Raw genomic sequence first — 26,972 nt, forward strand, 5'->3', positions numbered from 1 at the left:
GTGAAACCTGAAAATTGAAAATGTTTGATTATTGGTTAGTATTACTTAACAAACTGGAAAGTTATGTTTAGGTTCAAGAGCTCAGCAGAGACTACCGTGAATGTTCTTTTGAGTGGAAAGGCTGAAGTGTACGAGTCGTCCCTGAAGGCATCACCTGTCTGGAGAACAGGTGCGGCCGGCTGTCTCTTCGTGTAGATTTAGTTTCCAGAGAAACTGCAGGTGAGGCGGAACACATTCCGGTTCAGACAAAGATCCAGGTGAGCTTCTCCTATCTACTTATCGTCTGTCACTGGAATATGATATGTTCACATCTTAAGAGTTTGCTCGTTTGTAACATTTTGAGTTCTACTGTTGAGAGATCAGTGGTTTCTACAAGGTTGTTGCTCCTTTTCTAATGTCATAATTACCTCAGCAAACCTGTTCACACTCCCACAGGTTCAGTGCGTTGTTCTGTTGCCACTCGGAAACAGGATCTTTATCTTGAAACTAGGGCTGGGCGAGTTAACTCGTTATTATCGCGTTAACTCATTGATTATTTAACGCCGACAAATATTTTATTGCGCATTAACGCAGGTTTTATTATTTATTTTATTATTGTAAAAGTCTGTTACTCACAGGCTTTTATTTTGTAAAAGTCTGTTGCTGTCTGCTGCGGAACCGGAAAAGAAAGTAATCGGCGGCTCCACCAAACATGGAGAAGGGTACGGAACTTTTACTCGGCCATTTTCATTTTAAAGTTCTTCCAGACGGCGGAGTCCACAGAACCAAAGTCATCTGTAAACACTGCCAAGTTGAATTGTCTTCTCAGCGTAGTAGTTCCAGTCTAAAATATCACTTAAAGGCAAAACACACAACTGATAGCAGCAAGTCATTCAAGGAAACAGACAGTGGAGCGAGGCTTCTACATAAAAACTACAGAAAGATGCTGATGTTAAAAGTGTGTTTGCACAACAAATGTTATGGCACTTTCATTCATATGGCAGCACATTTAAAATAACGCTAAATGCTAAAAGCTATACACTACTTTTGAATTCTTTTGGATTTTGCGTACAAATGTGATTAATCGTGATTAATCATGGAAATCATGTGATTAATTAGATTAAAAATTTTAATCGTTGCCCAGCCCTACTTGAAACATTCTCTATGTACTGTTGCATAAATGAAGAAATCTGCTTTTATTTCAGTTCAATCAGTCATATTTATGTCTAATATCGTATTAAAGGTTACGATTGTATTCTAATTAATTGCAGCCTTTTAAAAGTGCTTTACAATTGTAGATAAATGAGGCCCTTTTGATGCTGAACTTATTTGTACATTTATGATTATTATGTCAAATCTTTATGGCGCTACAGACTGAGTGTTTAGTCCTGCACGATGCTTTTAAACACTAAACAGATATCAGAAACTTGCTGAATATAAAATAATTCAATTAAACTTTAATTAACAATTTGCTATTGGCCATTTGCTGATTTCAGAGCTTTAAGAAGTGTTCATTTGGTTATTGTTGGAAAGTTCTGATGCATTTAAAGCTCCAAACGCCTCATCAGCTCAAGCACATTTTCATAAATTAGCATTTGTGGGGATGAATGAAGAGCTGAGAGAAAAGGCTCAGTCACGAATAACAATGCATTAACTCTTGAACAATAGATTAAATAGTAAGATTTAACTTTGCTACTGTCCATTATGAATAAATCAGAATGCTGAAATTCATTACTATATGTATAACTCTCTCAAATAACTCAAATATTAAATAAGCTTCACTATGTTTTCAATGTATTTTGATAGAGAACGTGTCAAAATGCTGAAAGCATGAATGTGTGTGTTGTTTTACAGAGGAATCATCTGTCATCATGACATCTTTATGGGTAAACCCAGCTCTATTCTTTCATTGTGAAGGTATTTGACAGTCTCACATTTTAAATTCAACTGATTTTTTGCAGGAGGACTTGGACAGCCTTGTGAATTCCCCTTCATCTTTTTCAATTCAATTCAATTCATTTTTATTTATATAGCGCCAAATACAACAAATGTCATTTCAAGGCACTTAGATAGTAAGTCCATTTCAAGCCAATTGGAATTCAATTAATTAATAATAATCATAATTCATAAAATAATCCAATTCGTTCATATAGAGCCAATTCAAAAACAGCGGCGGCACTGTAACACCATTCAAAGGATATCTGTTGGAACAGGGAAACACGAGTTAATGACCACAATAATATCACATATACATAAAGAGACTAAAGTGAGGAAAGGTGTGACAGATGAGGCCCCCCAGCAGTCTAGGCCTATAGCAGCTTAACTATGGGATGTTTCAGGATTACCTGAGCCATCCCTATTCAACGTAAACACAAGAAACTTGGGCTAACGAAAAAATAAATAATAAAATAAAGGACCAGACTCAGTGAGTAATTCCCTATACTCCCTATATAGATCTGCTCCTCACACCACAACAACCATCTTTTTACAGCCACAAGCTACCTCAGCCTCTCACCAACTGCACACCAGTCACAGCGGGGTGGGGATGCAAACCCTGGTTCGGGTAGGGGGAGAAATAAAAGAGGTAAGATAAGTGGGAATGGGATTCAAACCCTGGTTCGGGAAGGGGGTAATGAAAGTATAGAAGGTGCTCGTCAAAACTCTGGCTGCAGCATTTTGGATCAACTGAAGGCTTTTCAGAGAATATGTGGGACAGCCCAATAAGAAAGAATTACAGTAGTCCAATCTTGAAGTAACAAATGCATGGACTTGTTTTTCTGCATCACTCTGAGACAAGATGTTCCTGATTTTAACAATATTACGAAGGTGAAAGAAGGCAGTCCTAGAAACCTGTTTTATATGCGAGTCAAATGATAAGTTCTGGTCAAAAATAACTCCAAGGTTTCTCACTGTAGAACTAGAAGCCAAGGAAATACCATCTAGAGTAACTATATAGCTAGACAATTTCTTCCTGAAACGCTCAGGTCCAAAGATAACGACTTCAGTTTTGTCTGAATTTAGCAGCAGACAGTTCTGAGTCATCCAGGTCTTTATGTCTTTAAGACATGCTTGTAGTCTGACCAACCTATTGGGTTCATCTGGTTTTATAGATAAGTACAGCTGAGTATCATCAGCATAGCAATGGAAATTTATGCCATGCTGTCTAATAATGTTACCTAATGGAAGCATGTATAAAGTGAAAAGAATCGGTCCAAGCACAGAACCCTGGGGAACTCCATGACTTACTCTGGTGTGTGAGGAAGATTCTTCATTTACAAGAACAAACTTAAATCTATCAGATAAATATGACTTAAACCAGCCTAATGCAGTTCCTTTAATCCCAATAACATGTTCAAGTCTGTGTAATAAGATACTGTGATCGACCGTATCAAATGCAGCACTGAGATCCAACAGGACAAGCACAGACACAAGTCCGCTATCAGAGGCTAAGAGGAGATCATTGGTAACTTTCAGCAGTGCAGTTTCTGTGCTATGATGCACTCAGAATCCTGACTGAAACTCTTCAAACAGATTATTTCTGTGTAAATGATCACAAAGCTGAGCTGCAACTATTTTTTCAAGAACTTCAGACATAAAAGGGAGATTGGCTCTTTCAGTGCAACAGTAGGTCTTTCTAACAAAACTTCAAGCAGCTTTCAGGCTTTATAGAAGTGTTTTCACACAAAGAGGGAAAAAACAAAACAAAGGCCACTGATTGACAGATGAATGTATCTATGTTTTCATAGAATGGAGAGAGAGGAACCGTCAAGCCCAAAGCCAGTTTTGATGCTGAGCAGGATGCTTTGGCACTGAAGGACGCCATTGAAGGAATTGGTACAAATCCTCATTTTCCTTTATTTCTGAGCACACTGAATGAATCTCAGTTTGTGTCCTGGAGAAACACCACAAATGCTACTATATCCCTTATACCCACTTCTAACCTAACCTTGACCCAAGTCTTTAAATTAAAGTTAACTTTTTTATCTAATGGAGCATATTATCCTAATGCAAGGACGCTTCTGCATGAAATGTTACTGATAAATCTACGATCAGCTTCTTAGAGAACAAAGAATGCTACACCCAAACATCAGCAGTTTTCTTGAAACTATGTCAACACTAGGGTGTTGACTCAGGTTGGGTGTGACTGCCTAAAAGCTGCATATCCACCAGAAGTGGCTTAGATGTCATAATTCAGCCTCATGGCCATTACAACTCCTCCCATAACCCGGGTTATAGGCTGTACTCGTGGCCTTTATGACCTCATGATCTAGCCCACACACAAGTACTATTTTCCAGTGCAAATATAATCCAAGCCGAAAGTACTGGAAGTAATAAGTTTATTGTTTCTACACAGAGGAGCTTTGCAAAGCTAGATAGCAACAACAAACAAAACAGCACAGAATTATGTAATTTATCTCTCAAGAGAAACTTAGAGATGAAGCAAGACACTGAGCCAAAGCCAAATACTCTACAAAGTGTTTAAAAAAGATCGTTGGATGACCAAGTCCTGACTTAAATGATTAAATCAAGCACACACATGTACTTTCTTTTGAATCTAATTGCTTAATTTGGTTCTGTTCCTCTACTAAAGGGTGTGAATGAAAATCTGAAGTACATGTTTTTGTGAAAAAAAACTCCAGGGGTTCACAAATTTTCCAACAAAACTGTGACAACATATGATCAAAAATAAGATTTATTAACGTACTATTTAAAATAATTCTCTACTGCAGCTGAACATCAATTCCACCTGAGATAAACAACACTAAACAACAAACAGATATACTGATTGATTTAGCGTAAGCTAAAGCTAAAACAAGCTCAAACTATTTATATTAACTACTTATATTAACTACTTTATATTTAATTGGGATCTAGTATTTGTTAAATCACTCTTAGTATTTTTCTTGCCAAAGAGGCTAAATGTACACTTTATTATTATAAAGAAGAACTTTTACTGAAGGGAAGTTGCTTCATTGGAATTCATTGGTAACTTTTTGATATTTCAGTTCTGAATGTTTTCCTCTTTTATTATTATTGCATTCATTGTGTATGACAGAAGGATAAATATCAGAGCTATGCCATATTCACGCAGCATTGTTAAACACAACCTTTGGCTTTGTCCTTGTTGTAGGCACAAAAGAGAAGGTCCTGATTGACATTCTGACGGGCAGAAGTAACACTCAGAGGCAGCTCATCTGTACGGCTTATCAGGAAGCCACCGGCAGAGTAAGATATCACTCCTCTGGTGAATTATCTGCAGGGAATTTTCTGTGTTCTTTTGGTGTAATGACACTTCGAATCCCCCCGAAAAAGAGTTCCGCTGCATGTTCATGTTCTTTATGTCTTTCTATGTGTAATGAAAGTGTTGAGTTTAGGGTTAGCTTCAGTCAAACATGGGTTTATGTTTATGTTTATGTTTATGCATTTAGCAGACGCTTTTATCCAAAGCTACATAGAAGGAAACCACCAACCATTGGTTACGTGTTTTCTTGTGGGGTAAAACAAAACTAACTGGTTGGTCTAAATAGAGAATCTCTCTCCCTTGCTCAGTCTTGTTGGACCAGAAAGAGGGGGAAGGGTTAAGTAAGAACAAATTAGACTTCAACCACGTGGCAGGAAATGCAAACGAAGCTCAAGCTAAAGCAAACGTACCAACTGCTATGTTGTTCTCCAAATCACACAATGACTAATGTTATAATAATGTATTTACTGAGGGATAAAAGATTTTATTGTAAAAAAAATATATAAAAATAGTTCAGACATCCTGCTGTTGTGTGTGTAAACTGGGACTTTAATAATCACTAATCTAAGCTGACACAACAAACAGAATAATCACATTTGGAGTCATTTTGGGGTTTCAGTTTTTGATGTTTTAAAAAAAAAATACAACTGAATCATTTGTAAGTTATTACCTGTTACAGCTCTCTCTTTCATTTTATTCCCAATGAATTCAATGGTAGATTTTCCTTCTGTGCTGTCTAAACAAGGCAACTTATCAGTTTCTGTGTTAACTCTGTGTATTTACATGGGTGGGGTCGAGTGGTGCACAAATAGTGTGCTTTTGAATACTCACCGCCAATATTTACATCCCAGACATTGGAGAAGGACCTGAAAGGGGACACCAGCGGGGATTTTGAGGACCTGCTGGTTGCACTCATTACTCCTCCTGCAGACTACGACTGCCATGAAGTGATGCGGGCAATCAAAGTAGGTTTTCCTAAGGAAACACTCATGATCCAAACAAATGTTAGCATCCAGTAAAAGGTGGCAGAAACTACATGTATGACTACAATGAGCCTGCAGAGCCGTGATATATGATAACTGTAACATATGGAAGATGATTTACAATATTTAACCTTCAAAGTTCAAGCTTGAAATCACGTAAAACGTGTGTTTTTTGCAGGGAGCTGGAACAGAAGACAGCACGCTGATCGAAATCTTTGCCTCCAGGTCCAACCAGCAAATCAAAGCCATCAGAGACGTCTTTTTCAAAGGTAACAGATGGAAACGAGCTCAAAAGGCAAAATGATAATCCTCGTGAAAATGAGTCTGTTTGCATTTGTAAAGGATGTCTTCTTCCGGGAGGAGTTTTTCTTATTTCAGCAACACCTGTTGTCTCTTGCACATTCGTCTCCACAGAAACAGAGAAGCAGCTGAGTGATGAGCTGCAGAGCGAAGTTTCTGGAGACTTTTCCAAAGCTCTGCTCCTCCTGGCCAAGGTCCATAAACCAATTGTGTCTTATCAAACTTACGCAGGATCTATGAATCCTATCAGAGATATAAAACCGTTACCTTCTGTCATTGTGAAAGCAATATTTAAATGTAATTGATAGAAAATAGTAGATTAGATTGCAAACAGATGCACAAAGAAATCATGAAAATCATCATCTGAACACAGTTGGAAAACATTGTTGAATGGGATGAAAGGCACAAACATGTCGCTCTCTTCTTCAGGGGAGTAGGGACGAGGAAACCACAGTAAATGCAGAAAAGGCTCGAGAAGATGCCAAGGTGGGGTGTGACGCACTTCTGCACCAAATATTTCACAACTCGTCTCGTTTTATGTGGCTTTAAAGTTCGATTTTTTTTTTGTCTCCTACTAGACTCTTTACAATGCTGGAGAAAAGAAGTGGGGAACTGATGAGTCTAAGTTCATTGACATCCTTTGCAAGGGAAGCATACCTCAACTTAGACAGAGTACGTCACATTATTTTTCACAAATAGCATTTGTAACATTTAAAATGTAAAGTTAGCGTTCACTTTTTCCTGTAGCTCTCGTCGAATACAAGAACGTAAGCGGAAAGACGCTGCAACAGAGCATTGAAGGAGAGATGTCAGGAGAGCTGGAGGAGCTGCTGGTGGCTGTTGGTGAGTTGGATCTATAGATTGTTGATCTGTAGTCGTGGCTATGTAGAGAATATGTTTCGTGTCATCTGTTTAAATAGGATTCACGGCTGTGTCAAGTTTGTAAAGATATTTAAACCCTGCTGTTGTGTAACTTGTTCCTCCTCCAGTGAAATGTGTGAAGAGTATACCGGCTTACTTTGCAGAACGCCTCCGCAAAAGCATGAAGGTAAATCCTTCTGTTTGTGTTCAATTCCTTTCAGTCGAAATGATCATTGTCTTCCTCCGTTATATTTCATCTTTCTGCAGAGAGATTTTTGATTCTAATTCCTGACTGTGGTGCTCCCACCATCAGGATCGAATTACAAACTGTGTCACGAAATACAGCCGCTGCACACCGATGCTGCAGTGCCTGGGGAATTCATTGTGGATTTATTTTTCCTGGATTCTTGACACTTGCCAGGATTCTGCCTCTGTTCAATTCAATTCAATTCAATTCACTTTTATTTATACAGCGCCAAATACAACAAATGTCATCTCAAGGCACTTAACTAATAAAGTCCAATTCAAGCCAATTGGAATTCAATTCATTGTAATCATAATTATTATCAAAATAATCCAATTCATTCATATAGAGCCAATTCAAAAACAATTTCCTGGCAAAGGAAACCAACAGATTGCAGTGAAACTTGTCTTCAGTTCAATCTCCCGTCCTGAGCGTGCCTGAGGCGACTGGAGAGGAACGACTCCCTTTTAACAGGAAGAAACCTCTGGCAGAACCAGAACCAGGAAGGGTGGCCATCCGAAGACAGAAAAGAGGGGAAAAAACCACTGTAACACCATTCAAAGGATACCTGTTGGAACAGGGAAACACGAGTTAATGACCACAATAATGTCACATGTACATAAAGAGAGTAAAGTGAGTGTCAAATCCTTGTTGGGGAAGTTTGCCTCGCTGACTGATTACATCGTTTTTAGCTGTTTTTCCAGTAAATGTGCTGTGTTGGTTTTTACCTGTCTAGTCTCCTGCATTTGGGTCCTCATTCTGTCACTCATCAAAAGCACCCTCCAGGGACTACAGGTGGAAATGAGCAAATGTCGCTCCAACCTGGCACAAGGCATCTCTTCTCTCACCATTAATGCTTCTGTGCATTGTCCCTGTTTTAAATAAATAAATAAATGACAAAATCAAGTCTTTGGTATGGAAACATGTCATTACCCTGTTGCACGTTCACATGAGCATTGACCTGCGGTTGTTGTTGGCAGGGTGGCGGCACTGATGAGTCCATTCTCAACCGGGTCATGGTGAGTAGGTCCGAGATCGACCTTCTGGACATCAGAGCTGAGTTCAAGAAACTCTACGAACACTCTCTGCACTCTGCGATTGAGGTGAGTTTTACAGCTATAATCTTACCCAGAAAATCAACTATACTTAATATTTTGTGTACTTTTTCTTGGATTTAATCAGCTTTTATGTACATTTTTTGTCGTCCTAATGAGTAGAATTTGAATAAAATGAGTTATTTTGGGTGCTTTCCCAGTAAAAGGCTCCCTCCAAACATTCTGTTTGCACAGCACAAACTCAGAACAAATCAAGCATTATCAGAGGACTTCACCAGACTGTCCAGCCTGAATTTGATTGAGTTTGATCCGTCTCATACTGGCTTCTGTGAAGTTACTCTCATCATCACAGTTTGAAGTACTTCACCGATGTAGACTGAGAAAAACTTGCTGCTTTTTAAGTGCGTCAACAAAATGTTATTTATGTTTGAATCTATATTAGAATGAAAGTGTTTTAGTTCCCACCTTATCAGGGTGAGTTACTCATTACAGATAAACTGGAAAAACGAAGATTAAAATAAAAAGAAATTCCATGAAGGACACCCATGGTGACACAGCCCATGTCAGTTGTTAAGACTTCCTTTTATCATGTCTTTGAAACAAAAACTCCAGTGATCCAAACCTGTGGCTGAACGTGAGCTCATGGATGTGTTTGTGTTGCTGTGTTCTGCAGTCAGATGTGTCGGGTGAGTACGGTGAATGCATGAAGGCCATCTGTGGAGGAGACGACTGAAGAAGCGTCTACCTGAGGATGAGAAGGAACCTGTGAAAGCCTTCTGTGTTTCACTTCTTGTGTGATTTATCTTCAAATTTAAGCTGTAACTTTTTGTTCAGTTCTCTAGTAAAGCAGCAGAGACACTTGAGCTAAAGTCTTCATGTAAAATTCTGCTCTGTTTCAGCCTGGTGAATTATTGGAACTGTAAGATGTAAAATAATAAATTGGATGGAGGAGATGCTGAATCCTAATTTGGTTCTGTTTCCTCTCACTGTTGCTAACTTTTCCCCCCTAAACATATGTTTATGTTTATGCATTTCGCAGACGTTTTGATCCAAAGCGACTAACAAATGAGGATATAACATTACAGCCGACATCAAAGCTCACAATAAGCTACGTAGAAGGAAACCACTCGTCAGACTCTGTCAGAGGTGCCAGTGTAGAGATAGAGTGCAGGCATAGAGGGAAGTACAGAAAGATAAAGTGCAGTAGAAGCGGGAGGGAAGTACAGGGTAAGTGCTCGGATCGCTCTTTTGATTCTCTTTTTCGGATGTCATGTGACACTGACATGGGCTGTGTCACAATGGGTGTCCTTCATGGGATTTCTTTTTTTTTTAATCTTCGTTTTTCCAGTTTATCTGTAATGAGTAACTCACCCTGATAAGGTGGAAACTAAAACACTTTCATTCTAATAAAGATTCAAACATAAATAACGTTTTGTTGACGCATGCCAAAGCTTGCCAGTAAACGTCAAGGAATCGATACAAATCATTATTGTGCTCCTCAAAGTCCCTTGTGGGAAACCGTCAGTCGTCCAGCATCTTCATGAGAATATTCTTCTGAAAATAATCAGGTACAAGGACTGGGCTGTACTTGAGTGAAATATCTAAAGAAAAAAATTAAAAAGAAATTCAGAAAGCCTGGAGAAACACTGCTCCGGATAAATGAACTCTGGCTCCTTGGAATTAAAGTATAAAGAAATGATCAGTGGCTCAAACTTTTGTCAAGTACAATGGTCATGCAACAATTTGGCATTGCATCTAATAATTTTGACTAATTGCAAGTCTTTTTTTATTTAAGTCTAATTAATTAATTGATTTCTGAGAAAGTTGAACTTAAAAAGTCAAAAGTTTCCTAAATGACTTCATCGCAACTTGCATTATTTCTCAAATTAAAATCTACAAGGCAATTAAATCCTTTCCCACTGCCGCGTTTACCCTCAGTCATCTAAAGGCTAATCGTAGAGCAGCTACAGATTGTTAAGTATTGCTACTGTAGCAAGAGGGGGTGGCATTACAGTCTATCCCAGAGGCTGTGGAAAGAAAACAAAAAAAAGATTGTTTTTAGACTGTAATGTTATGTTTACATCAGTGACGATCAGAGCTGGAGCTGATAAATGCTCCCAAGTACTGCAAAGTCATTTGACCATATACTATATTGGATCTTTTCCCACAGGAAACCAAGCCAGATGTTAGCAGACTTTTCTACTCTCGTCTGAAAAATTCAAATTGACGATGACACTTCTGTCGACATGCTCAACTTTAATTTGTACATTTGATTATCTTGGTAACATTAGGCTTCCATAACCACCTAGACATTACTCATATCTTACTGGGCAGCATGAGTGACATAGGCAGTTTGGTTGAAGAGAGAGAGCACAAAACAGGCTGGAAAGAATGCGAGCATGGTCAATAGGCAAACCTCAGGTTACACTGAGCGAATTGTGTCAGTTTCTTCTTCAAATGAGAAAATCCAAACTCTGATCTGCATCCATGTCAACTACCGCTGGTGTCCTTTAAGGCTCCCAACATCTTCATTAGAAATAAAGTGAGCTCTCGGCACTCTGCTACAGTTTAAGGATGAGACGCAGTGGAAAAAACGATGTAATTTTTCACCAGACACTGCCAATGAGAAAGTGGCGCAACAGCTGCCTCTCTGAACCACAGGTTTTTCTGAACAAAGGCATGTGTGTGGAGGCCGGACGAGCAGCCAGACAATTCTACCGAGTTTTATTCTTTCAGTGTCAGACTTACGTATGCCACATCACCAAAAGTCACCTTTGCCATCTTTAAATCAGTCGCGGGTAAAATTATATTCAGGTCACTGGTTATGGGGGAGCACATGGCTGACATAGGGATTACATAAAAGATGAGGAGGAGCGGAGTGTGATCACATGACTGTATAAACCCCCATGTCTGGATATATCCTGTTTCTGTCGGGGGGAATCTTCCCTCTCTGACACACTTATTGTTGTGCGATGTCTGTGAGGTGTATGCTGCCACCTGTTGGTGTTTACACACAGAAACAGGCAGATTGATCACCAAAAGGAAAACCAAAGTAGAAACAATATTAAACAAATAAATGTGTCAAAGCATGTAAAGACAGCTTTTTTGCTTTATTCCACCTGTTCGTATCACTGTGGAGTTAGTGGCTGCTTGATATCAACCCCATATCACAATGATTGTGGAAATTTTAGACGCCGTTATATGTTTTACTGCATCAAACTAAAACCAAAGGTGATTTTAGAACTTTTTTCCTCTATATGTTCTTAAAACAAAGTAAAAAATGCTTTAATTTTAACGAAATTGTTCAGCTATGACGTGATATTGTGACCGAGGAACTAATAAATCAAAGGCAAGCTTACATTTGCTCGATTCTTGTCAAGAGAAATAAACGTGTGCTCGTCTGCAGTCTGTATTCCAAAGCAGTTCAGGGTTTAGAGCTCTATGAGTGCTGATGAACTTGGCCAACACTTTTCACTTTTTCCATGCAAATTTAATGTTTTTTTTTTTTACTATCGTACAGCTCTAACAGTACACATCACAGATGATAAAGTAATGCCTATCAGGGTTCATGCGATCTGATATTATCAACTACAGAACTGCCCCACAGAAGACTTTATTTGCATAATAAGAACACAATAAGTCTCCAAACCAGTTTGTCAGGAATATAGGCTATAGCATGAGAAATATGCACAAGAATACATGAAACAGGCACCGTTAAGTTCAGTGGTAACATAATGGAAAAACCAACTGAAAAATCAGATAACAATGGAAGATGCAAATGAAATAAAACCTTGTCTCAATATAATTTGATGCAACGACTGTTGTATCGAGTGAGATTTCTGTGACGCTGTTACCTTTAAATTAAACAAAATAATAATAAATTAAACATTTATCTGCTCAATTAAACCTCCTGAGCCAGTTACCAGCACACTTTAGTCAGTTTTAAGACTTGGTAATAGTTTGTAAAAAAAAAAGAAAACAAGTTAAAAATGTACTACAAAGGCTGTAAAAACAGTTTGATATTGGAAGAAACTTTCAGGACTGTACGGTGTAAGTTGTGCTTGTAGTCTAAACATTTATTCAGTCGCACTGAGCAGACTTCAGTTTAACGAAACACAGACCAACATGAGAACAACACACTCTGAACCCAAAAGATTTGAGAAACAAAAGCCCACCAAACCGAGTTCTGGACAGAATTAGAGTTCAGTGTCCCAGTCGTCGAGCTCTGCGGGGCTTTGCTTTGAGAGCTTGTCCCAGTAGTAATCCATCAAGGCAGATGGCAACAGCTCATTCTCATCCACCAAATGGATGATCTTGATTTTCTTCAACAGATCAATCAGATATCCTGCATCAGTAGAAATAACAAAAATAAAAAACTGGACTTATAAACTTGTATAAACTCTGCAACATGCTTTGACTTTGACTGGACCATTGTAACACCTCCATTCTTTTCTTTTCCAGCTATTCTGTAGTTGATCTGGTTTGGGATCATCCTGCAAGCCTTCCAAACAGGCCGTTCATGTCTCTTTGTAATTGTGCTGTCATGAACTTTAACATTTATCATGCCAACTGAGGCCTGCAGAGTCTGAGACGGAGCTCTTGCACAGTCTGACCTTGGGGTTATCTTGCAGGGAGGTCCACTCCTGGAAGATTGTCCATTGTATTGAATGTTTCTATTTGTGAATAATCTTTCCAAATAGTTTGGAAGTGGCCTTGCAACCCTTCCCAGATTGATGGGCAGTAAACAACAGTTGCTCCTCTGAGATCATTGTGGACGTCTTTCCTCTTTGGCAGGTGTGTTAACACACACCTGAAAGCTTCAGACCAGTTAAATGGCAAATCTTCTCCTTTTATAGAGGTGCTCACCTCTATAACTGCACTTGATTAGCAGCATATAATAATAATAATATATAAATAATGTGGCAGTGTAATATTTTGTTTGTTATTGTTAATATAAAGATGTCTCTGATGTAAGGATGATACTTTGTCTAAATGTTCTGATACATAAAGCCACAGAACTTTTTTCACATGATGTTATTTTACTGTTTGGTAACACATTGACACGATCCTTTTATCTTAACTAGGTATACAAACATGTTCTAATAGCTTTCTATAGACACTATTCCCATCCAAACTGAACAAACTGTTTAGGAATTGCAGCTTTTTGATATTTAAAGCTCTTCATTATTCTTTACTGTCTTTATCAACTAATGACATAAATGGTGTTTGCGTTTAAAAGCAGTTTGTCAGGAAGAAATACAGACCTGGAATCAGCCCGTCCTCAGAGGCATCAGTACTGCCGTGTTGAACACTGTCCTCAAAAGGTATCTGTGCTGTGTTTTCTTTGGCCTCCAAGTTCATTACGTAGTAGGACAAAGGTTTGTCTCTGAAAGTCACCTGGAGGGGAAGGAAATGGGAAAGATTTCAAGAAGCATCTCATCCTAAAGCATTTAAAAAACAAATAAAAACACAGTAAAGGCTTTGTCATCGTCGGGGCAGCGTTTCCCTCATTGGTGTTGGAGAGCTTGACAACATTAAAATAATTAGGAGCGCAGAAAAAAAGCCCCATTAGGCTGCGATCCACCAAACTATAGCATCTGGAAAATGTCAGATTTACAATGACCCCAACACACAATGTCAGTAAAGGAAGAAGAAGCTGAGATCCTTCAACCTGTGCAGCCAGATGTTGGAGATCTTTTGCCAGTCTGTTGTTGCCAGCGCCATCTTCTTTGCCGCTGTGTGTCGGGGCGGCAGCAGCAGAGCCAGCAACATTAACAGACTTGATAAAATCATCAAGAAGGCTCCAGCCTTGGTTTCAGGCTGGAGAATTTTGAGACTGTGATGGAGAGGAGGACGCTGAACAAACTGCTATCCATCATGGACTATGACCAGCGCCCATCCCACAGTAGACAGACAGCAGAGTACCTTCTGTCACAGGCTGCTCCACCTTTCACAGGAAATCTATCCTGCCACATGCCATCACACTGTACAATAACAGCCAAGACTCTGAAGAACACTGCTTATTTATACATTTTATATTGCTATTTTTAACACGTCTAGGCTGTCCTTTGTTTTACAATTTAATGTTGCTGCTGCACTGTAATTTCCCAGCTTGGGATCAATAAAGTACATCTATCTATCAATATATTTAAGTTATGAAGTGGCCTCAACATTATGGAAGCAGTGTAGGATCGTCTTGACAGAACAAAAGGCAGCCAACATCCAAAGAAGAGCTTTGGGATGTCCTTCAAGAAGCCTGGAGAACTATTCCTGAAGACTCCTTAAAGAAAGGACAGAAAGCTCGTCTGAGAGGGTTCAGGCTGTGTTGGAGAATAAAGGAGCTCAGAGCAGATACTGACCTTCAAGCTCACTGGAATTTACAAACTCGATTTGTACTTTATTTACTGTAATTGAATTTACCTTTGCACACGTTTCAATAATTCACTGCATCCATCACATACAGAAGTACAAACAAAACATTTGTTTAAGCCCTGCCCCAAGATTTATGAATTCTTTCTCCAAAAAGAAAAGAAAAAACTAATAAACAAATAGAGATGTGTCAACTTCATCAGTGACATGTAATGGAAAATGGCTCACAGATCTATGAATTTCACAGAAGCTGAAACACATCACAGCCATATGTAAAGCTCCAAGACAGGATTTCAGATCTTACTGTAGCTTCTTGTTAGCTCAGACATTAGCTGTAATGTTATATCCTCATATAAAAGTCACTTTGGATAAAAGCGTAAACATAAACAATAACCTAAATATAACTGGAACGTTACTAAATACAAACTGTGTTTCATGCAGTGTTTTAACATGACCTTAGGCCTTCAGGTGTTTGAGCTACAGAGCAGCCATCTTTATGATAAGATAAAGATAACTTGGTGACCAACCTTGTCTTTGGCGTACGTTGAGCTGACGGGGATGTTGTTCCCAAGGATAGACTCCAGCCAGCGTTCTGGACTCTGGTGCGACTTGCCTTTGCTCGTTATGGTTCCATCTGCCACTACATAAGCAAGGTGCTGCTTACCCTGCAGGAAGCATGAAACAGGGGCTGTTTTATCAATTCACAGCAGATTTTTGATGGTAGTGTCAGCTGCTGCAATAAGTAATAGCAATAACTATATTGTAGAAAACTGGCTGAAACTGACAGTTTTATTCATTTGCTCAATACTATCCATGTAACTGGTGACAACTCTGTGAACAAGCGATAAACACGAGCATTACAAAGAGGCCCGCGTTTTCTGACCTTCCAAACCAGCTGCAAAGCACTTCCAGGTGCCACGACTCCCCCCTCTACAAGCCGACACAGATATCTGCTGGTGTCTTCAGCCCTCGTCTGGATCAGGGAATTCTTTGCTTTCATCTTGAAGTTGACATGTTGCGAAGTTGATCCTGGTCGTGGGGAACTGGCTTCGTGTTTCCGCAGATCAGGGCATGTGGGAGCATTCTTATACTGGCTCTGCAAACATCCCAACGTTTGTTCCCTGGCTTGTGCACCCACTCCAAGGCTTAGACTCTGTTCTCTGCCTTGATGACAACTTTGTTTTTCTCCAGGTGCATATGATGCTGGTGTGGAAAGTAGCAGAGAGCAAATATCCATGCTGCTGCCTTGATGATTCGGAGGCTGAGTTGAAAGTTTGGCCTTCCAGGAAACATAAACTTCTTCTAAATGCATTTGCTTCTGGAGGATTTCCATCAAGCTCTTTTGACATGACGCTAACGAAAGGAAGTGAATTTTCAGCACATGATGGCGAAAGGTGTCAGGCACTCTCCTGCAGCAAGAGAATCAAAAACACTGCGGTTATCTTGAAATGTAATGTGTTGGGAAAACACTAGAAGCACACAAGAAAAAGAAAGAAGAAAGATCAAGAGGACACACTAATAATCAGGATTGAGATATTTCTAAAGTATGGGACGACCTGAAGAGACACAGAGCAGTGAAACACAATAAGGATACTGCATTCTTTAAGTACAGCCCGTGTGCCAACACTGTGAAAATGCAGCGCCACTGCAGACCTGGCAACACACTGGCTCAGACACTCTGGTCTGTGCTCTGTGGATTGAGAAGCCGAACATAAAGCGCCGTTGCTGGACAGTACGAGCGCATACCTTCATGGACCTCATCAGGGTTTGAGAGCTGCACATCTGCTCAGAAAGCTGAAGGTTTAGGAGTAACCATGGTCAATGAAAGCTCAGTGTGTTGATTTTGTGCAGCACCACAGTGAGTTCAGGATCACTACCAACACACGTCTCATTTTTCACCTGCGGCGTGCAGATGTCAAACATTGATCAGGGTATTGTGCATAAACACCCCCAATGTCTCAGACATAAAAACCTAATTTTATTTACATGCCGATTGTTTAAATCCTTCATGTTTGGCTGAGTGGTTAATAACACAATTTCATGTGTCGTGACAAATTCATAGTGCAAATCTTTATGTAGCAACATATATTGCTTAGGGCTGGGCAACGATTAAAATTTTTAATCTAATTAATCAAATGATTTCCCTGATTAATCACGATTAATCGCATTTGTACGCAGAATCCAAAAATGAATCCAAAAGTAGTGTATAGCTTTTAGCATTTAGTTTTATTCTAAATGTGCTGCCATATGAATGAAAGTGCCATAACATTTGTTGTGCAAACACACTTTTAACATCAGCATCTTTCTGTAGTTTTTATGTAGAAGCCTCGCTCCACTGTCTGTTTCCTTGAATGACTTGCTGCTATCAGTTGTGTGTTTTGCCTTTAAGTGATATTTTAGACTGGAACTACTACGCTGAGAAGACAATTCAACTTGGCAGTGTTTACAGATGACTTTGGTTCTGTCGACTCCGCCGTCTGGAAGAACTTTAACATGAAAATGGCCGAGTAAAAGTTCCGTACCCTTCTCCATGTTTGGTGGATCCTCCGATTACTTTCTTTTCCTGTTCCGCAGCAGACAGCAACAGACTTTTACAAAATAAAAGCCTGTGAGCAACAGACTTTTACAATAATAAAATAAATAATAAAACCCGCGTTAATGCGCGATAAAATATCTGTCGGCAATAAATAATCAATGAGTTAACGCGATAATAACGAGTTAACTCGCCCAGCCCTAATATTGCTTCTGTCTCAAATCTCAAAGATGTTCATTAACTGACTGGTATCTTTGAGCAAGAGCGTCCTTCTCCAGGCGCTGCTTGTTGAGCACGTCACTCAGCACACTCTGGATCTGTGTCAGAGCTGCATGATATCTGCCTGGAAAACAGCAAATAACTCAATATCAATATCAAGCTGGAAACATGTTGAATATGCTTTCATTTGATTAAGTGTAGCCAGTTGAACTGCTGTAACCCTACTGGGTAGTAGTGTACCAGCGTTAAATAAAAGCATCACTGCTGTCAGTGGGCACGGTTTACCTGCATCCTCCAGATCTGTCACAGGCCAAGCTGACATTTCTGTTTGTTTCGTCCTAACATCCTCCAAAACCGTTGTTATGGCAGCTGAATGACTCACCTGTGACATTTAATGGGAAAAAAAAAAAATGGTATCACGCCAGCAAAGCTTTCAACAAAGTGATGCTGCATGTTTGAATAAATAATGTCAGATCCTGCACAATAAACATTAAAGAACCAAATCGATGTGCAGTTAATCCAGCCGCTGCCGACATAGATGTACAATTGAGAATAAAGGTATAGAAAGTGTGAGGAACTCTCACTTTATAAGTAGCAGTGTTTTCCCTCCTCAGCTGAACATCGCCTCCGTCACCTTCTCTGGGTGGTCGGTCTGTAGACTGTAGGTCTGTGGTGTCACTGCTGCTACAACTGAAACTCTGCTGGCACGGCGAGTTGCATCCAAGAGCTGAAGATGTGGCAGCTGAAACAATCCTGCACTCAGATCATTCTAAGAACTCCAAAGTCTTACAGTGTACAATAATAATTCATGTTTTAAGGTTTAAAGAAGATAAACTGTCTCTGTGCTATTCTGTCATTAAAATGTCTAATTTTTCAAAGCAAAACAAGTAGGAATCTGGTTCAATTCACGTTATTTCACTTTCTTTGGTTTCGGTTTCACAGACATTATTGCTTAAAACCTAACGGGAGCTCTGGGCCGCCGCTCAGCTCACTGGGATGAGCGGGCGGCCCATGAGGCTCAGATCATTTCCCTCTCTCTGTGGGAGTCTTCTGACCTGAAGACGGTGCCCATAATCAATGGAGGAAAGCCTAAAAGCGCTTGCTCATTTGGCCATCCCTGATTTGATTTCCGAGTTGAAGATCAGGAAATGTGAGACAGACAGAGGGAGGGAGCATGAGTACTCTAGTAAGAACAATAAAATGCTGTATCTACACATATCAAACAGCTGTTTGCTGCTGTAGTCAGATAAAATACATAATGTATTGAAACTTCAAACAGTTTGCTGCCCTGACTCTGCTCCCTGTGCTTCACTTCCACCCACATTACCGACTCCTTTAGTCAGTTAAATGACATTCAAGGCTCCCATTTGCCTTTTTCGTGACGTTGCATCATGATGCCTCGTTACCTCTAACGTGGGCTGATGGATACACCTCCAAATAGTTGATTCTAAATATTGCTGTCCTATTTTTGTAGGCTGAAATAGATCTTGATGTTGGAAAGGCACACATTCAACCACTCTGTTGTTAACAGCATCTTCTGTTTCTTTTGGTTCAAAACACAGGGCGAATATTGATGAGCCTGCACTGAACGCTAATTTGAGATCTAAGCGCATTACCTGAGTGTGTTTGTCTGGACAAATTAGATTTAGTGCAATATTAGATGGATTAAATATAGTAATTCTAAAATAATGTCCATCAAACAACTGACTGATGACTGATGAAAAGTACCAAATAACAGAAACGTGAACATTTCACTTACTTTAATGAAGTATTTGTACTTTATTACTTCTGATCTCCGGACATACAGAGACACTAGTTAGTTCTTTTTGTTAGTTTGTCACAGTGACATCTAGGGAAACTGTGTTGTCATCATTGTGTAAACTGAATGGAATAAGATCTTTCTTTACGGCCCAATAAAGCTCTTAAATCTAAGCACACTGATGGCTGTCCAGCATGAAGTACACAGGGCTGCTCACCTGCCTGGCTGCATTCCTGTAGTGCTTTGTGAGACGTGTCTGGTGCTGCACCGGATGCTTGGAACGCCATGAGCAGCTCTTTGATGTCCTCCTCCGTTGCTTCATCCAGTGCACTGAGGCCTGCGACATTTCTGTCACTTGGATTTGATCCGTTCTGAAGAAGAAGCTGCACTACCTATGCAACACAGATGCATTTCACAACATCTTGTAAGGGATGTGAATGAAGCTGCTTCACACTTATGTGGTCCTGGAAATGATCATATCCGTGTTAGTTATTGCTTCTTTCTTGCAGTTCGTCCAAACTCGAGGCTAAATTCAACTCGCAGCGTTTGGCTCACTGTGCTGCATGTCAGATAAAAACAGCTAGCTCACCAATTCAGGTAATCATTTAGCTAAATGTTGTACATGGTTTAATATATTGGCACTCTACCTACATGCAACACGAGTACTTTTAGACCTGGATAAGCTGGCACTGTTACAGCAGCCATTACATTTGATATGTCAAAATCTTAATTTGACATAATAAAAAAAAAACAGAAAATTGATGCTCATCACTCCTCCCATGTGCTTCATCTCCTTTACAGTCTGCCAGAAAAAAAATTGGTGCTTCCAAAACGGTTGATTAAATAACAGCAAAGGTGCAGGGTCACCGTCCCCACTGGCTCATCTCACCCCACATCCCAGACATGATTTATAACATACAACGCTTTCCTGTGATATTTAAAAAATTGTACGTAGGCCTTCAAAACTGGTAACTCGTGACAGGAATCAGCCTAATAAAACACAAGCACTGTAAGAAACACTGTGAGCTTTCTAAGTTCACCGTAAAAGATTCCTGTAACCGAATCAAGCAGGAAGAGTTGAGTAACTGCCGACAGATGTGCAAGAGACAAACAGTCGCTTCCAACTTTCTCTCCAGGTGACAGTTTGCATGTAGACATACTGTTTTTCAGATGTTCATTTGGAATATTTTCACAGCTTCAGTTGTAATGAGACACGTGTCATCTCATCAGAGCCAAAAAACTCATTACCTCCCCAAACACTGTTGGTGTTGGTCCACGGCTGCATCGATCAGCTGGTTTTTGTGTCAATTAGTGACCAACTGTCACACCGCGGTGAGATCTTGTTTCATTTTGGCGTTTTTGTCTCGTCATTTCCTGTTTTATTTTGATAGGTAACTGTCCTCTCGTAAGGTTCAATTTGAAATTAAATTTAAGCAGTTAATGACTCACCTATGACATTTAATGGGGGAAAAAAAGGGTATCACGCCAGCAAAGCTTTCAACAAAGTGATGCTGATGTTTTTGTTGCCTCCCGAGCAGTGATTTTTGTTTTGGATTTATAATAAAGTCTGCCTTTCTGCCAACTCTCCGCTTCTGAGTCCCCTTTATGTCCAAGTCTGACACTAACGAAGGCGTTACAAAGTAGATGGAGAGAGTGATGAACCAGCAACTTCACTAATCAGGGATGCAACGTTTGTGAAAGTCAAAAAACGTCTGCTGACCAGCAAGCGTAGAGCTGGTGCATCTATTACGTAGTAAATGCATAAAAATCCCCTCAGAAAGTATAAAAACCATAAACACCATTAAAATGTATTTCTACCACAAAGTCACTTTAAAGTAAATCTAATGAATAAGGGGCGGGGGCAGAAAGAAAGATGGGCTTAAACAAACTCGGCACAAAAAGGTCAAAATGTTCTTCAAACGGTCTTCTCTGTGTTTTTATTATAGCCTGTAGAGTGAAAGTGATGGAAGATGTTTGGCTCTCTGTGGGCATGAGAGGAGAGCTACACGTTAAAAGTTTAGATTTCAGAGTTTCTCCATCACCTGACAATGTCCAGAGGCAGCGGCATCATGTAGGGGTGTCACACCGTCACAGGTCCTGGCGTTTACATCGGCTCCAGCCTTCAACAGCTCCTCCACCACCGCCTCATCGCCCAAAGCACAGGCCTCGTGGAGAGCCGTCCAGCCTGTTCACTCAGGGCAAAATTGACTGAGTTTTTTGTTTTTTTGACCAGACACTGCTGCAGGAAACACATGCGAGTGTTTGAGCTGTAATAAACCTGCGTAATCCTCCATGTTGACGCTGATCCCGGCCTGAATGAGCACTTTGACCCGAGCCAGGTCATGCGTCTTGCATGCTCTGTGAAGATAAGTCTCTCCAGTCCCGCTTCTCTTGTTAAGCCCCTTTTGTTTGGGGTTTTTGAAATGTCGCGAGACATTTGCTTTGAAGATGAACAAAATAAAACACGGCAAATTAGGTTTAAAAGGTACTATGAGTTACCATGGAAATCTCTGTAAAACATCAGGTTTCAGAGATGTTTCAGCTCACCTGGCTGATGGGGCTTGAGCTGATTTCTCTTCATTTCCATTTTATTTTCCATCTCTTTATTGCCAGCTTGTGAACAGAAATCTGTTGTGATCATGTCTTCCGCCACATCTATTTTTTGGCAGGCAGGAAGATCACGCAACAAGCTTTGAGATTCGTCTGAAAATGACGCGTCTCCATCCCAGTCACACTCAAACTGATGAGCATTACTGTCAGTAATCTCCATGGAGTCACTAGAGTTAAGACACACACAGGTGATAGGCACTTAATGACTAACTTCAAATCACATATAGGACTTTTCTGCTTCAAAATGTTGCAAATTGCAAACTAATTGCAATGCATGCCATTTTTGCTTTTGTACTGACATCCAAAGGCCATTCTTGGCATATATAATGCTTTGCTTTTACTCCTGGAATGATCATAAGGGTTGTTTTTCTCATGGTCATGAGGAACATGAAGCACTTAGGGGTGCAAATAAACAACGCTGGAATTACACTACAGCCGGCACGATGACAGATACAGCAGCACTGGGTTCATTTAATTTATGATCAGCTGTTCAATATTTATTGTAATTAAATAGTCAAATAACAGCTCTGTCCAAATGTTCCTCCTCTGTGGTTGTATCTGCAATAATCAGCTGCACTGCTGAGGTGTTTCACAGTGTTTGAGCCAAATGAACAACAGAAAACTGTTAAAAAACGTCTGCGACAACAGGCCAAAAGCACTGCAGTGTTGGGGTGTCTAAACATAAAGACATAAAGACATAGAGCATGGAAGGAAACAGAACAAGACCTGGCATAAGAAACAAAAGCAATGATGAAGGTCTGCAAACCTGACAAACAGGCTACACTGAGATGTGAATTACTCTCCTAAACTTAGTCACGTCCCTTTTTACTGCTGCTCAACACGAGTGATCGGCTGCAGTCGCTGACAGATGCAAGAACCTCAGTCAGGTGTGATTAATGGTTTGTGGACATAAAGCTACTGCTGGTCTGTAAATACTAATTACCTCCATTGGAATAAGTTAGTTTTTCTCCACTAAAAACTCATGTCTTCCTTGACAAAAGGAGGGGGAGATAGACCTATAACAAAAGTAGGACTCTATACTAAATACTATCAGTGAAACTACTCTTAGTTTCCAGATGGTAAAATAAAAAATACATTCTAATTCCTGAATATTGCTATTTTCTGAACACTTAACACTAGTTTAATCTTTCATTTACAGGTATGTCCTATAAAATAACTAAATGTAACTAGTGGCGCCTTTAATTTAATAAAATAGCAACTAAAAGCAAGCTAGCATGGATAAGTAAGTAAACTAACCTTTAGTCTGCTAAAATGACGCTCCAAACTCGTAACGTATCTTGTCAAACTGGAAGATTAACTGCTTAAATTGAAATAAACACGCTTTTCCTTTGCTGTTTCTTCAGGTCAGATAGTCGATTTAACTTTTATTAGCTGAAGACCGAGTGCGTCAGGGGCTACTCGGTCTGGCTTGCTAGGCTAGATGAACGCAGCATATTTAAACTTCGGAGTGGTGCGCATGCGTGTAGTTTAATACTTTCGCGCCAGTGTAACTTCAGTTAATAAAAGTTAAATCGACTATCTGACCTGAAGAAACAACAAAGGAAAACCGTGTTTATTTAAATTTAAGCAGTTAATCTTCCAGTTTGACAAGATACGTTACGAGTTTGGAGCGTCATCTTAGCAGACTAAAGGTTAGTTTACTTATTATCCATGCTAGCTTCCTTTTAGTTGCTATTTTATTAAATTAAAGGCGCCACTGGTTACATTTAGTTATTTTATAGGACATATCTGTAAATGAAAGACTAAACTAGTGTTGTAAGTGTTCAGAAAATAGCAATATTCAGGAATTAGAATGTATTTTTTTTACCATCTGGAAACTACGAGTAGTTTGACTGATAATGCATTCAAATGATTAAAAGGTAATTATAATGGGCAGTTACTGTATACCAAATCACACAAATCAGACTATTAATAAAGGATGTTTAATTATAAAAACAAATATAAGGTGCAGGGGGTTACGCCTTTTTTTCTTTTTTGTGATATAGAGAGAAAAGTTATTTTTTTTGCAAAATATTGGTTTCTAAGTTATAATCTGTCGATTTATGAACTAGCAAGAATGATAGTAGCTTTCAGTGTAGAGACATCTAGTATGTCCAGAAGTGTGTTTTCTTAACCACAGACTGAGTTCTTTTCCACTTTTATAAGTTATTATTCGTCTTTCTATCCACATTTTAAAGTAAAACAGTTCTTTTAAAGATGAACTGAAACGAATGTTCATCTATCATTCAAATTAAATTTTTGTCTTTTTCTAAAACCATCAATCGAACTTGAACTAAATTTTCCGGGCATAACTGGTTAAAACGGCCATTTAAAAGTGTGAATTATGTGGCCTTTGGTGCGAAATTGGCCACGTGACCGTGACGTCATAGGGTTGACTCCCTTATTTGCTAGTATGGCTGGCTGCGAAAACAACATACATTTGATGGACCTATATCTCATAAAGGAACCAAAATTCTGATACAAACATCAGCAGGTCGAAAGAACACACCTCTAACATTATGTGGAAAAACTTTCGTTGAATTTAAGCCACACAAATCGATTTAATATCTATATTGAAGAGGCTCTCTGCACCTCCCGTATGGGTAATGGAAATGAAAGAAAGTTACCATTTTCGGCACAGGATCGGCGGCACAAAACAGCCATTGCTCCTACTACACGCTGATTATTATTAAGATGTTATCAATCAAATGACACAATAGTGTATGTTTGCTGTGATAAACTGGAAAAGATTTGAACATGCCGGTTTCGCAGATATGGCATTCTGCTGCGCTGTCTTTGACACGTTGAAACCTAACGAAGTGGCACTTTGAAATCCAGCCACTTAAAAAAAACGTATGTGATCATAACATGGTTTTAATGTAAGCTTAATAAACAATGGCGTGGATTAACGGGTCGGAGATCCTCCAGTGCGCGGCCCCATCTGCGGATCCTCACGGGTCGGCGGCAGGGAGGTGGGCACCCGGCCTCGGCACGACTGACAGCAGCCATCGGTAGGACTGATCCACGGAGCCTCGGATGTCGTAGCCGGCGCAATCACCGGAGAGACCAGACAGCAGGAGGCGAGCGTTGTTGGTGGAGGGCAAAGCCAGGTGGGCTTTCAGCCGGCATATTACTCCACCTCTCTTTCCACGTCTTCTGCGACGGCTGTTGCGTTGCAACCGACCAGGTAGATGCCATAGGTAAGAGGGTACAGACGCCAAAACAGGTGGCGGTGGCTTTGTCTGATCGTTGACGTGATCGATATTACGTCCACAGAATCTCTGATTTTCAAGAGACTCAGGCGATCATGCATCAGTAGCGATGAAAACGATAAAAACATGACAAAACACAAAAAAAGCTAGCAGAGGTAGACGGCCAGCCACTCACAACGTCGCCAAATTATAGCTGGATATGTGTGTAGACCGAAGTGCAGACCGAGCAGTCCCCTGCTTCCGAGCAGCAAACACCGTAACAGGTGCAGCTATCGGCAGGCGGCAGCAGGCAGTGATACGATCCACCGTGCTCTTGTCTTTGCCTTCTCCTTGTCAGTCTCAGTTCCAGTATTTTTTAGTTTGGGAAACATGTGCAGAGAGATACCTTCAGTGAAGCTGCTATTTTTGCAACTAACACCATTTGGCCCTCCAGCAACACAATATTTTCCACCGTGCTTTGATGTCTTAGCCATAGATGCCGCCATTACAGTTAGACGACTAGAACTTCTGTGTCAACCCTATGACGTCACGCATAAAAAAATGAATTCGCACAAAAAGACAAAATTGAGCCCGTTTTAACATGACTTCCCGGATAAATTATTATCCAGACAATATCTCATTTTAATCGCAAGGCTTGGAACCTTTAGAATCAGCAGCAAAAACTGTGAAATTCCAACAATTAAAATTCGTTTCATAAGTCCTTTAAGGTTGATGGGTAACAAAATGATATTTCAGTTTGTGCTGCCATCTAGTGTGTGATATTAGAATTAACTTATTTCCTACAACTGCAGCCGATCACTCGTGTTGAGCAGCAGTAAAAAGGGACGTGACTAAGTTTAGGAGAGTAATTCACATCTCAGTGTAGCCTGTTTGTCAGGTTTGCAGACCTTCATCATTGCTTTTGTTTCAGTAGTTTGTTTCTTATGCCAGGTCTTGTTCTGTTTCCTTCCATGCTCTATGTCTTTATGTCTTTATGTTTAGACACCCCGACACTGCAGTGCTTTTGGCCTGTTGTCGCAGACGTTTTTTAACAGTTTTCTGTTGTTCATTTGGCTCAAACACTGTGAAACACCTCAGCAGTGCAGCTGATTATTGCAGATACAACCACAGAGGAGGAACATTTGGACAGAGCTGTTATTTGACTATTTAATTACAATAAATATTGAACAGCTGATCATAAATTAAATGAACCCAGTGCTGCTGTATCTGTCATCGTGCCGGCTGTAGTATAATTCCAGCGTTGTTTATTTGCACCCCTAAGTGCTTCATGTTCCTCATGACCATGAGAAAAACAACCCTTATGATCATTCCAGGAGTAAAAGCAAAGCATTATATATGCCAAGAATGGCCTTTGGATGTCAGTACAAAAGCAAAAATGGCATGCATTGCAATTAGTTTGCAATTTGCAACATTTTGAAGCAGAAAGGTCCTATATGTGATTTGAAGTTAGTCATTAAGTGCCTATCACCTGTGTGTGTCTTAACTCTAGTGACTCCATGGAGATTACTGACAGTAATGCTCATCAGTTTGAGTGTGACTGGGATGGAGACGCGTCATTTTCAGACGAATCTCAAAGCTTGTTGCGTGATCTTCCTGCCTGCCAAAA

General features: G+C 39.9%; 1 protein-coding gene across 3 annotated transcripts; it reads left to right on the forward strand.

Moving 5' to 3' along the window:
- The first annotated feature begins 154 nt into the window (after positions 1-154).
- Positions 155-13,654, forward strand: anxa3a (annexin A3a). 3 transcript variants are annotated; one of them, XM_075467240.1, is made up of 14 exons: positions 184-257; positions 636-701; positions 1,834-1,865; positions 3,726-3,813; positions 5,111-5,205; positions 6,073-6,186; positions 6,383-6,473; positions 6,619-6,698; positions 6,934-6,990; positions 7,083-7,176; positions 7,252-7,347; positions 7,494-7,552; positions 8,590-8,712; positions 13,126-13,654. In XM_075467240.1, the coding sequence occupies exons 2-14, from the start codon at positions 692-694 to the stop codon at positions 13,138-13,140; spliced, it is 954 nt and encodes a 317-aa protein (XP_075323355.1). In that variant the 5' UTR covers positions 184-257; positions 636-691; the 3' UTR covers positions 13,141-13,654. The 3 variants fall into 3 exon arrangements, with proteins under 3 accessions (XP_075323354.1, XP_075323355.1, XP_075323352.1); XM_075467237.1 differs by lacking the exon at positions 13,126-13,654 and adding an exon at positions 9,338-9,630 and having other exon boundaries at positions 189-257; XM_075467239.1 differs by lacking the exons at positions 636-701; positions 13,126-13,654 and adding an exon at positions 9,338-9,630 and having other exon boundaries at positions 155-257.
- The last annotated feature ends 13,318 nt before the right edge of the window (positions 13,655-26,972 follow it).

This window comes from Odontesthes bonariensis, chromosome 6 (assembly GCF_027942865.1).
Source record: "Odontesthes bonariensis isolate fOdoBon6 chromosome 6, fOdoBon6.hap1, whole genome shotgun sequence".
Taxonomy (NCBI): Eukaryota; Metazoa; Chordata; class Actinopteri; order Atheriniformes; family Atherinopsidae; genus Odontesthes; species Odontesthes bonariensis.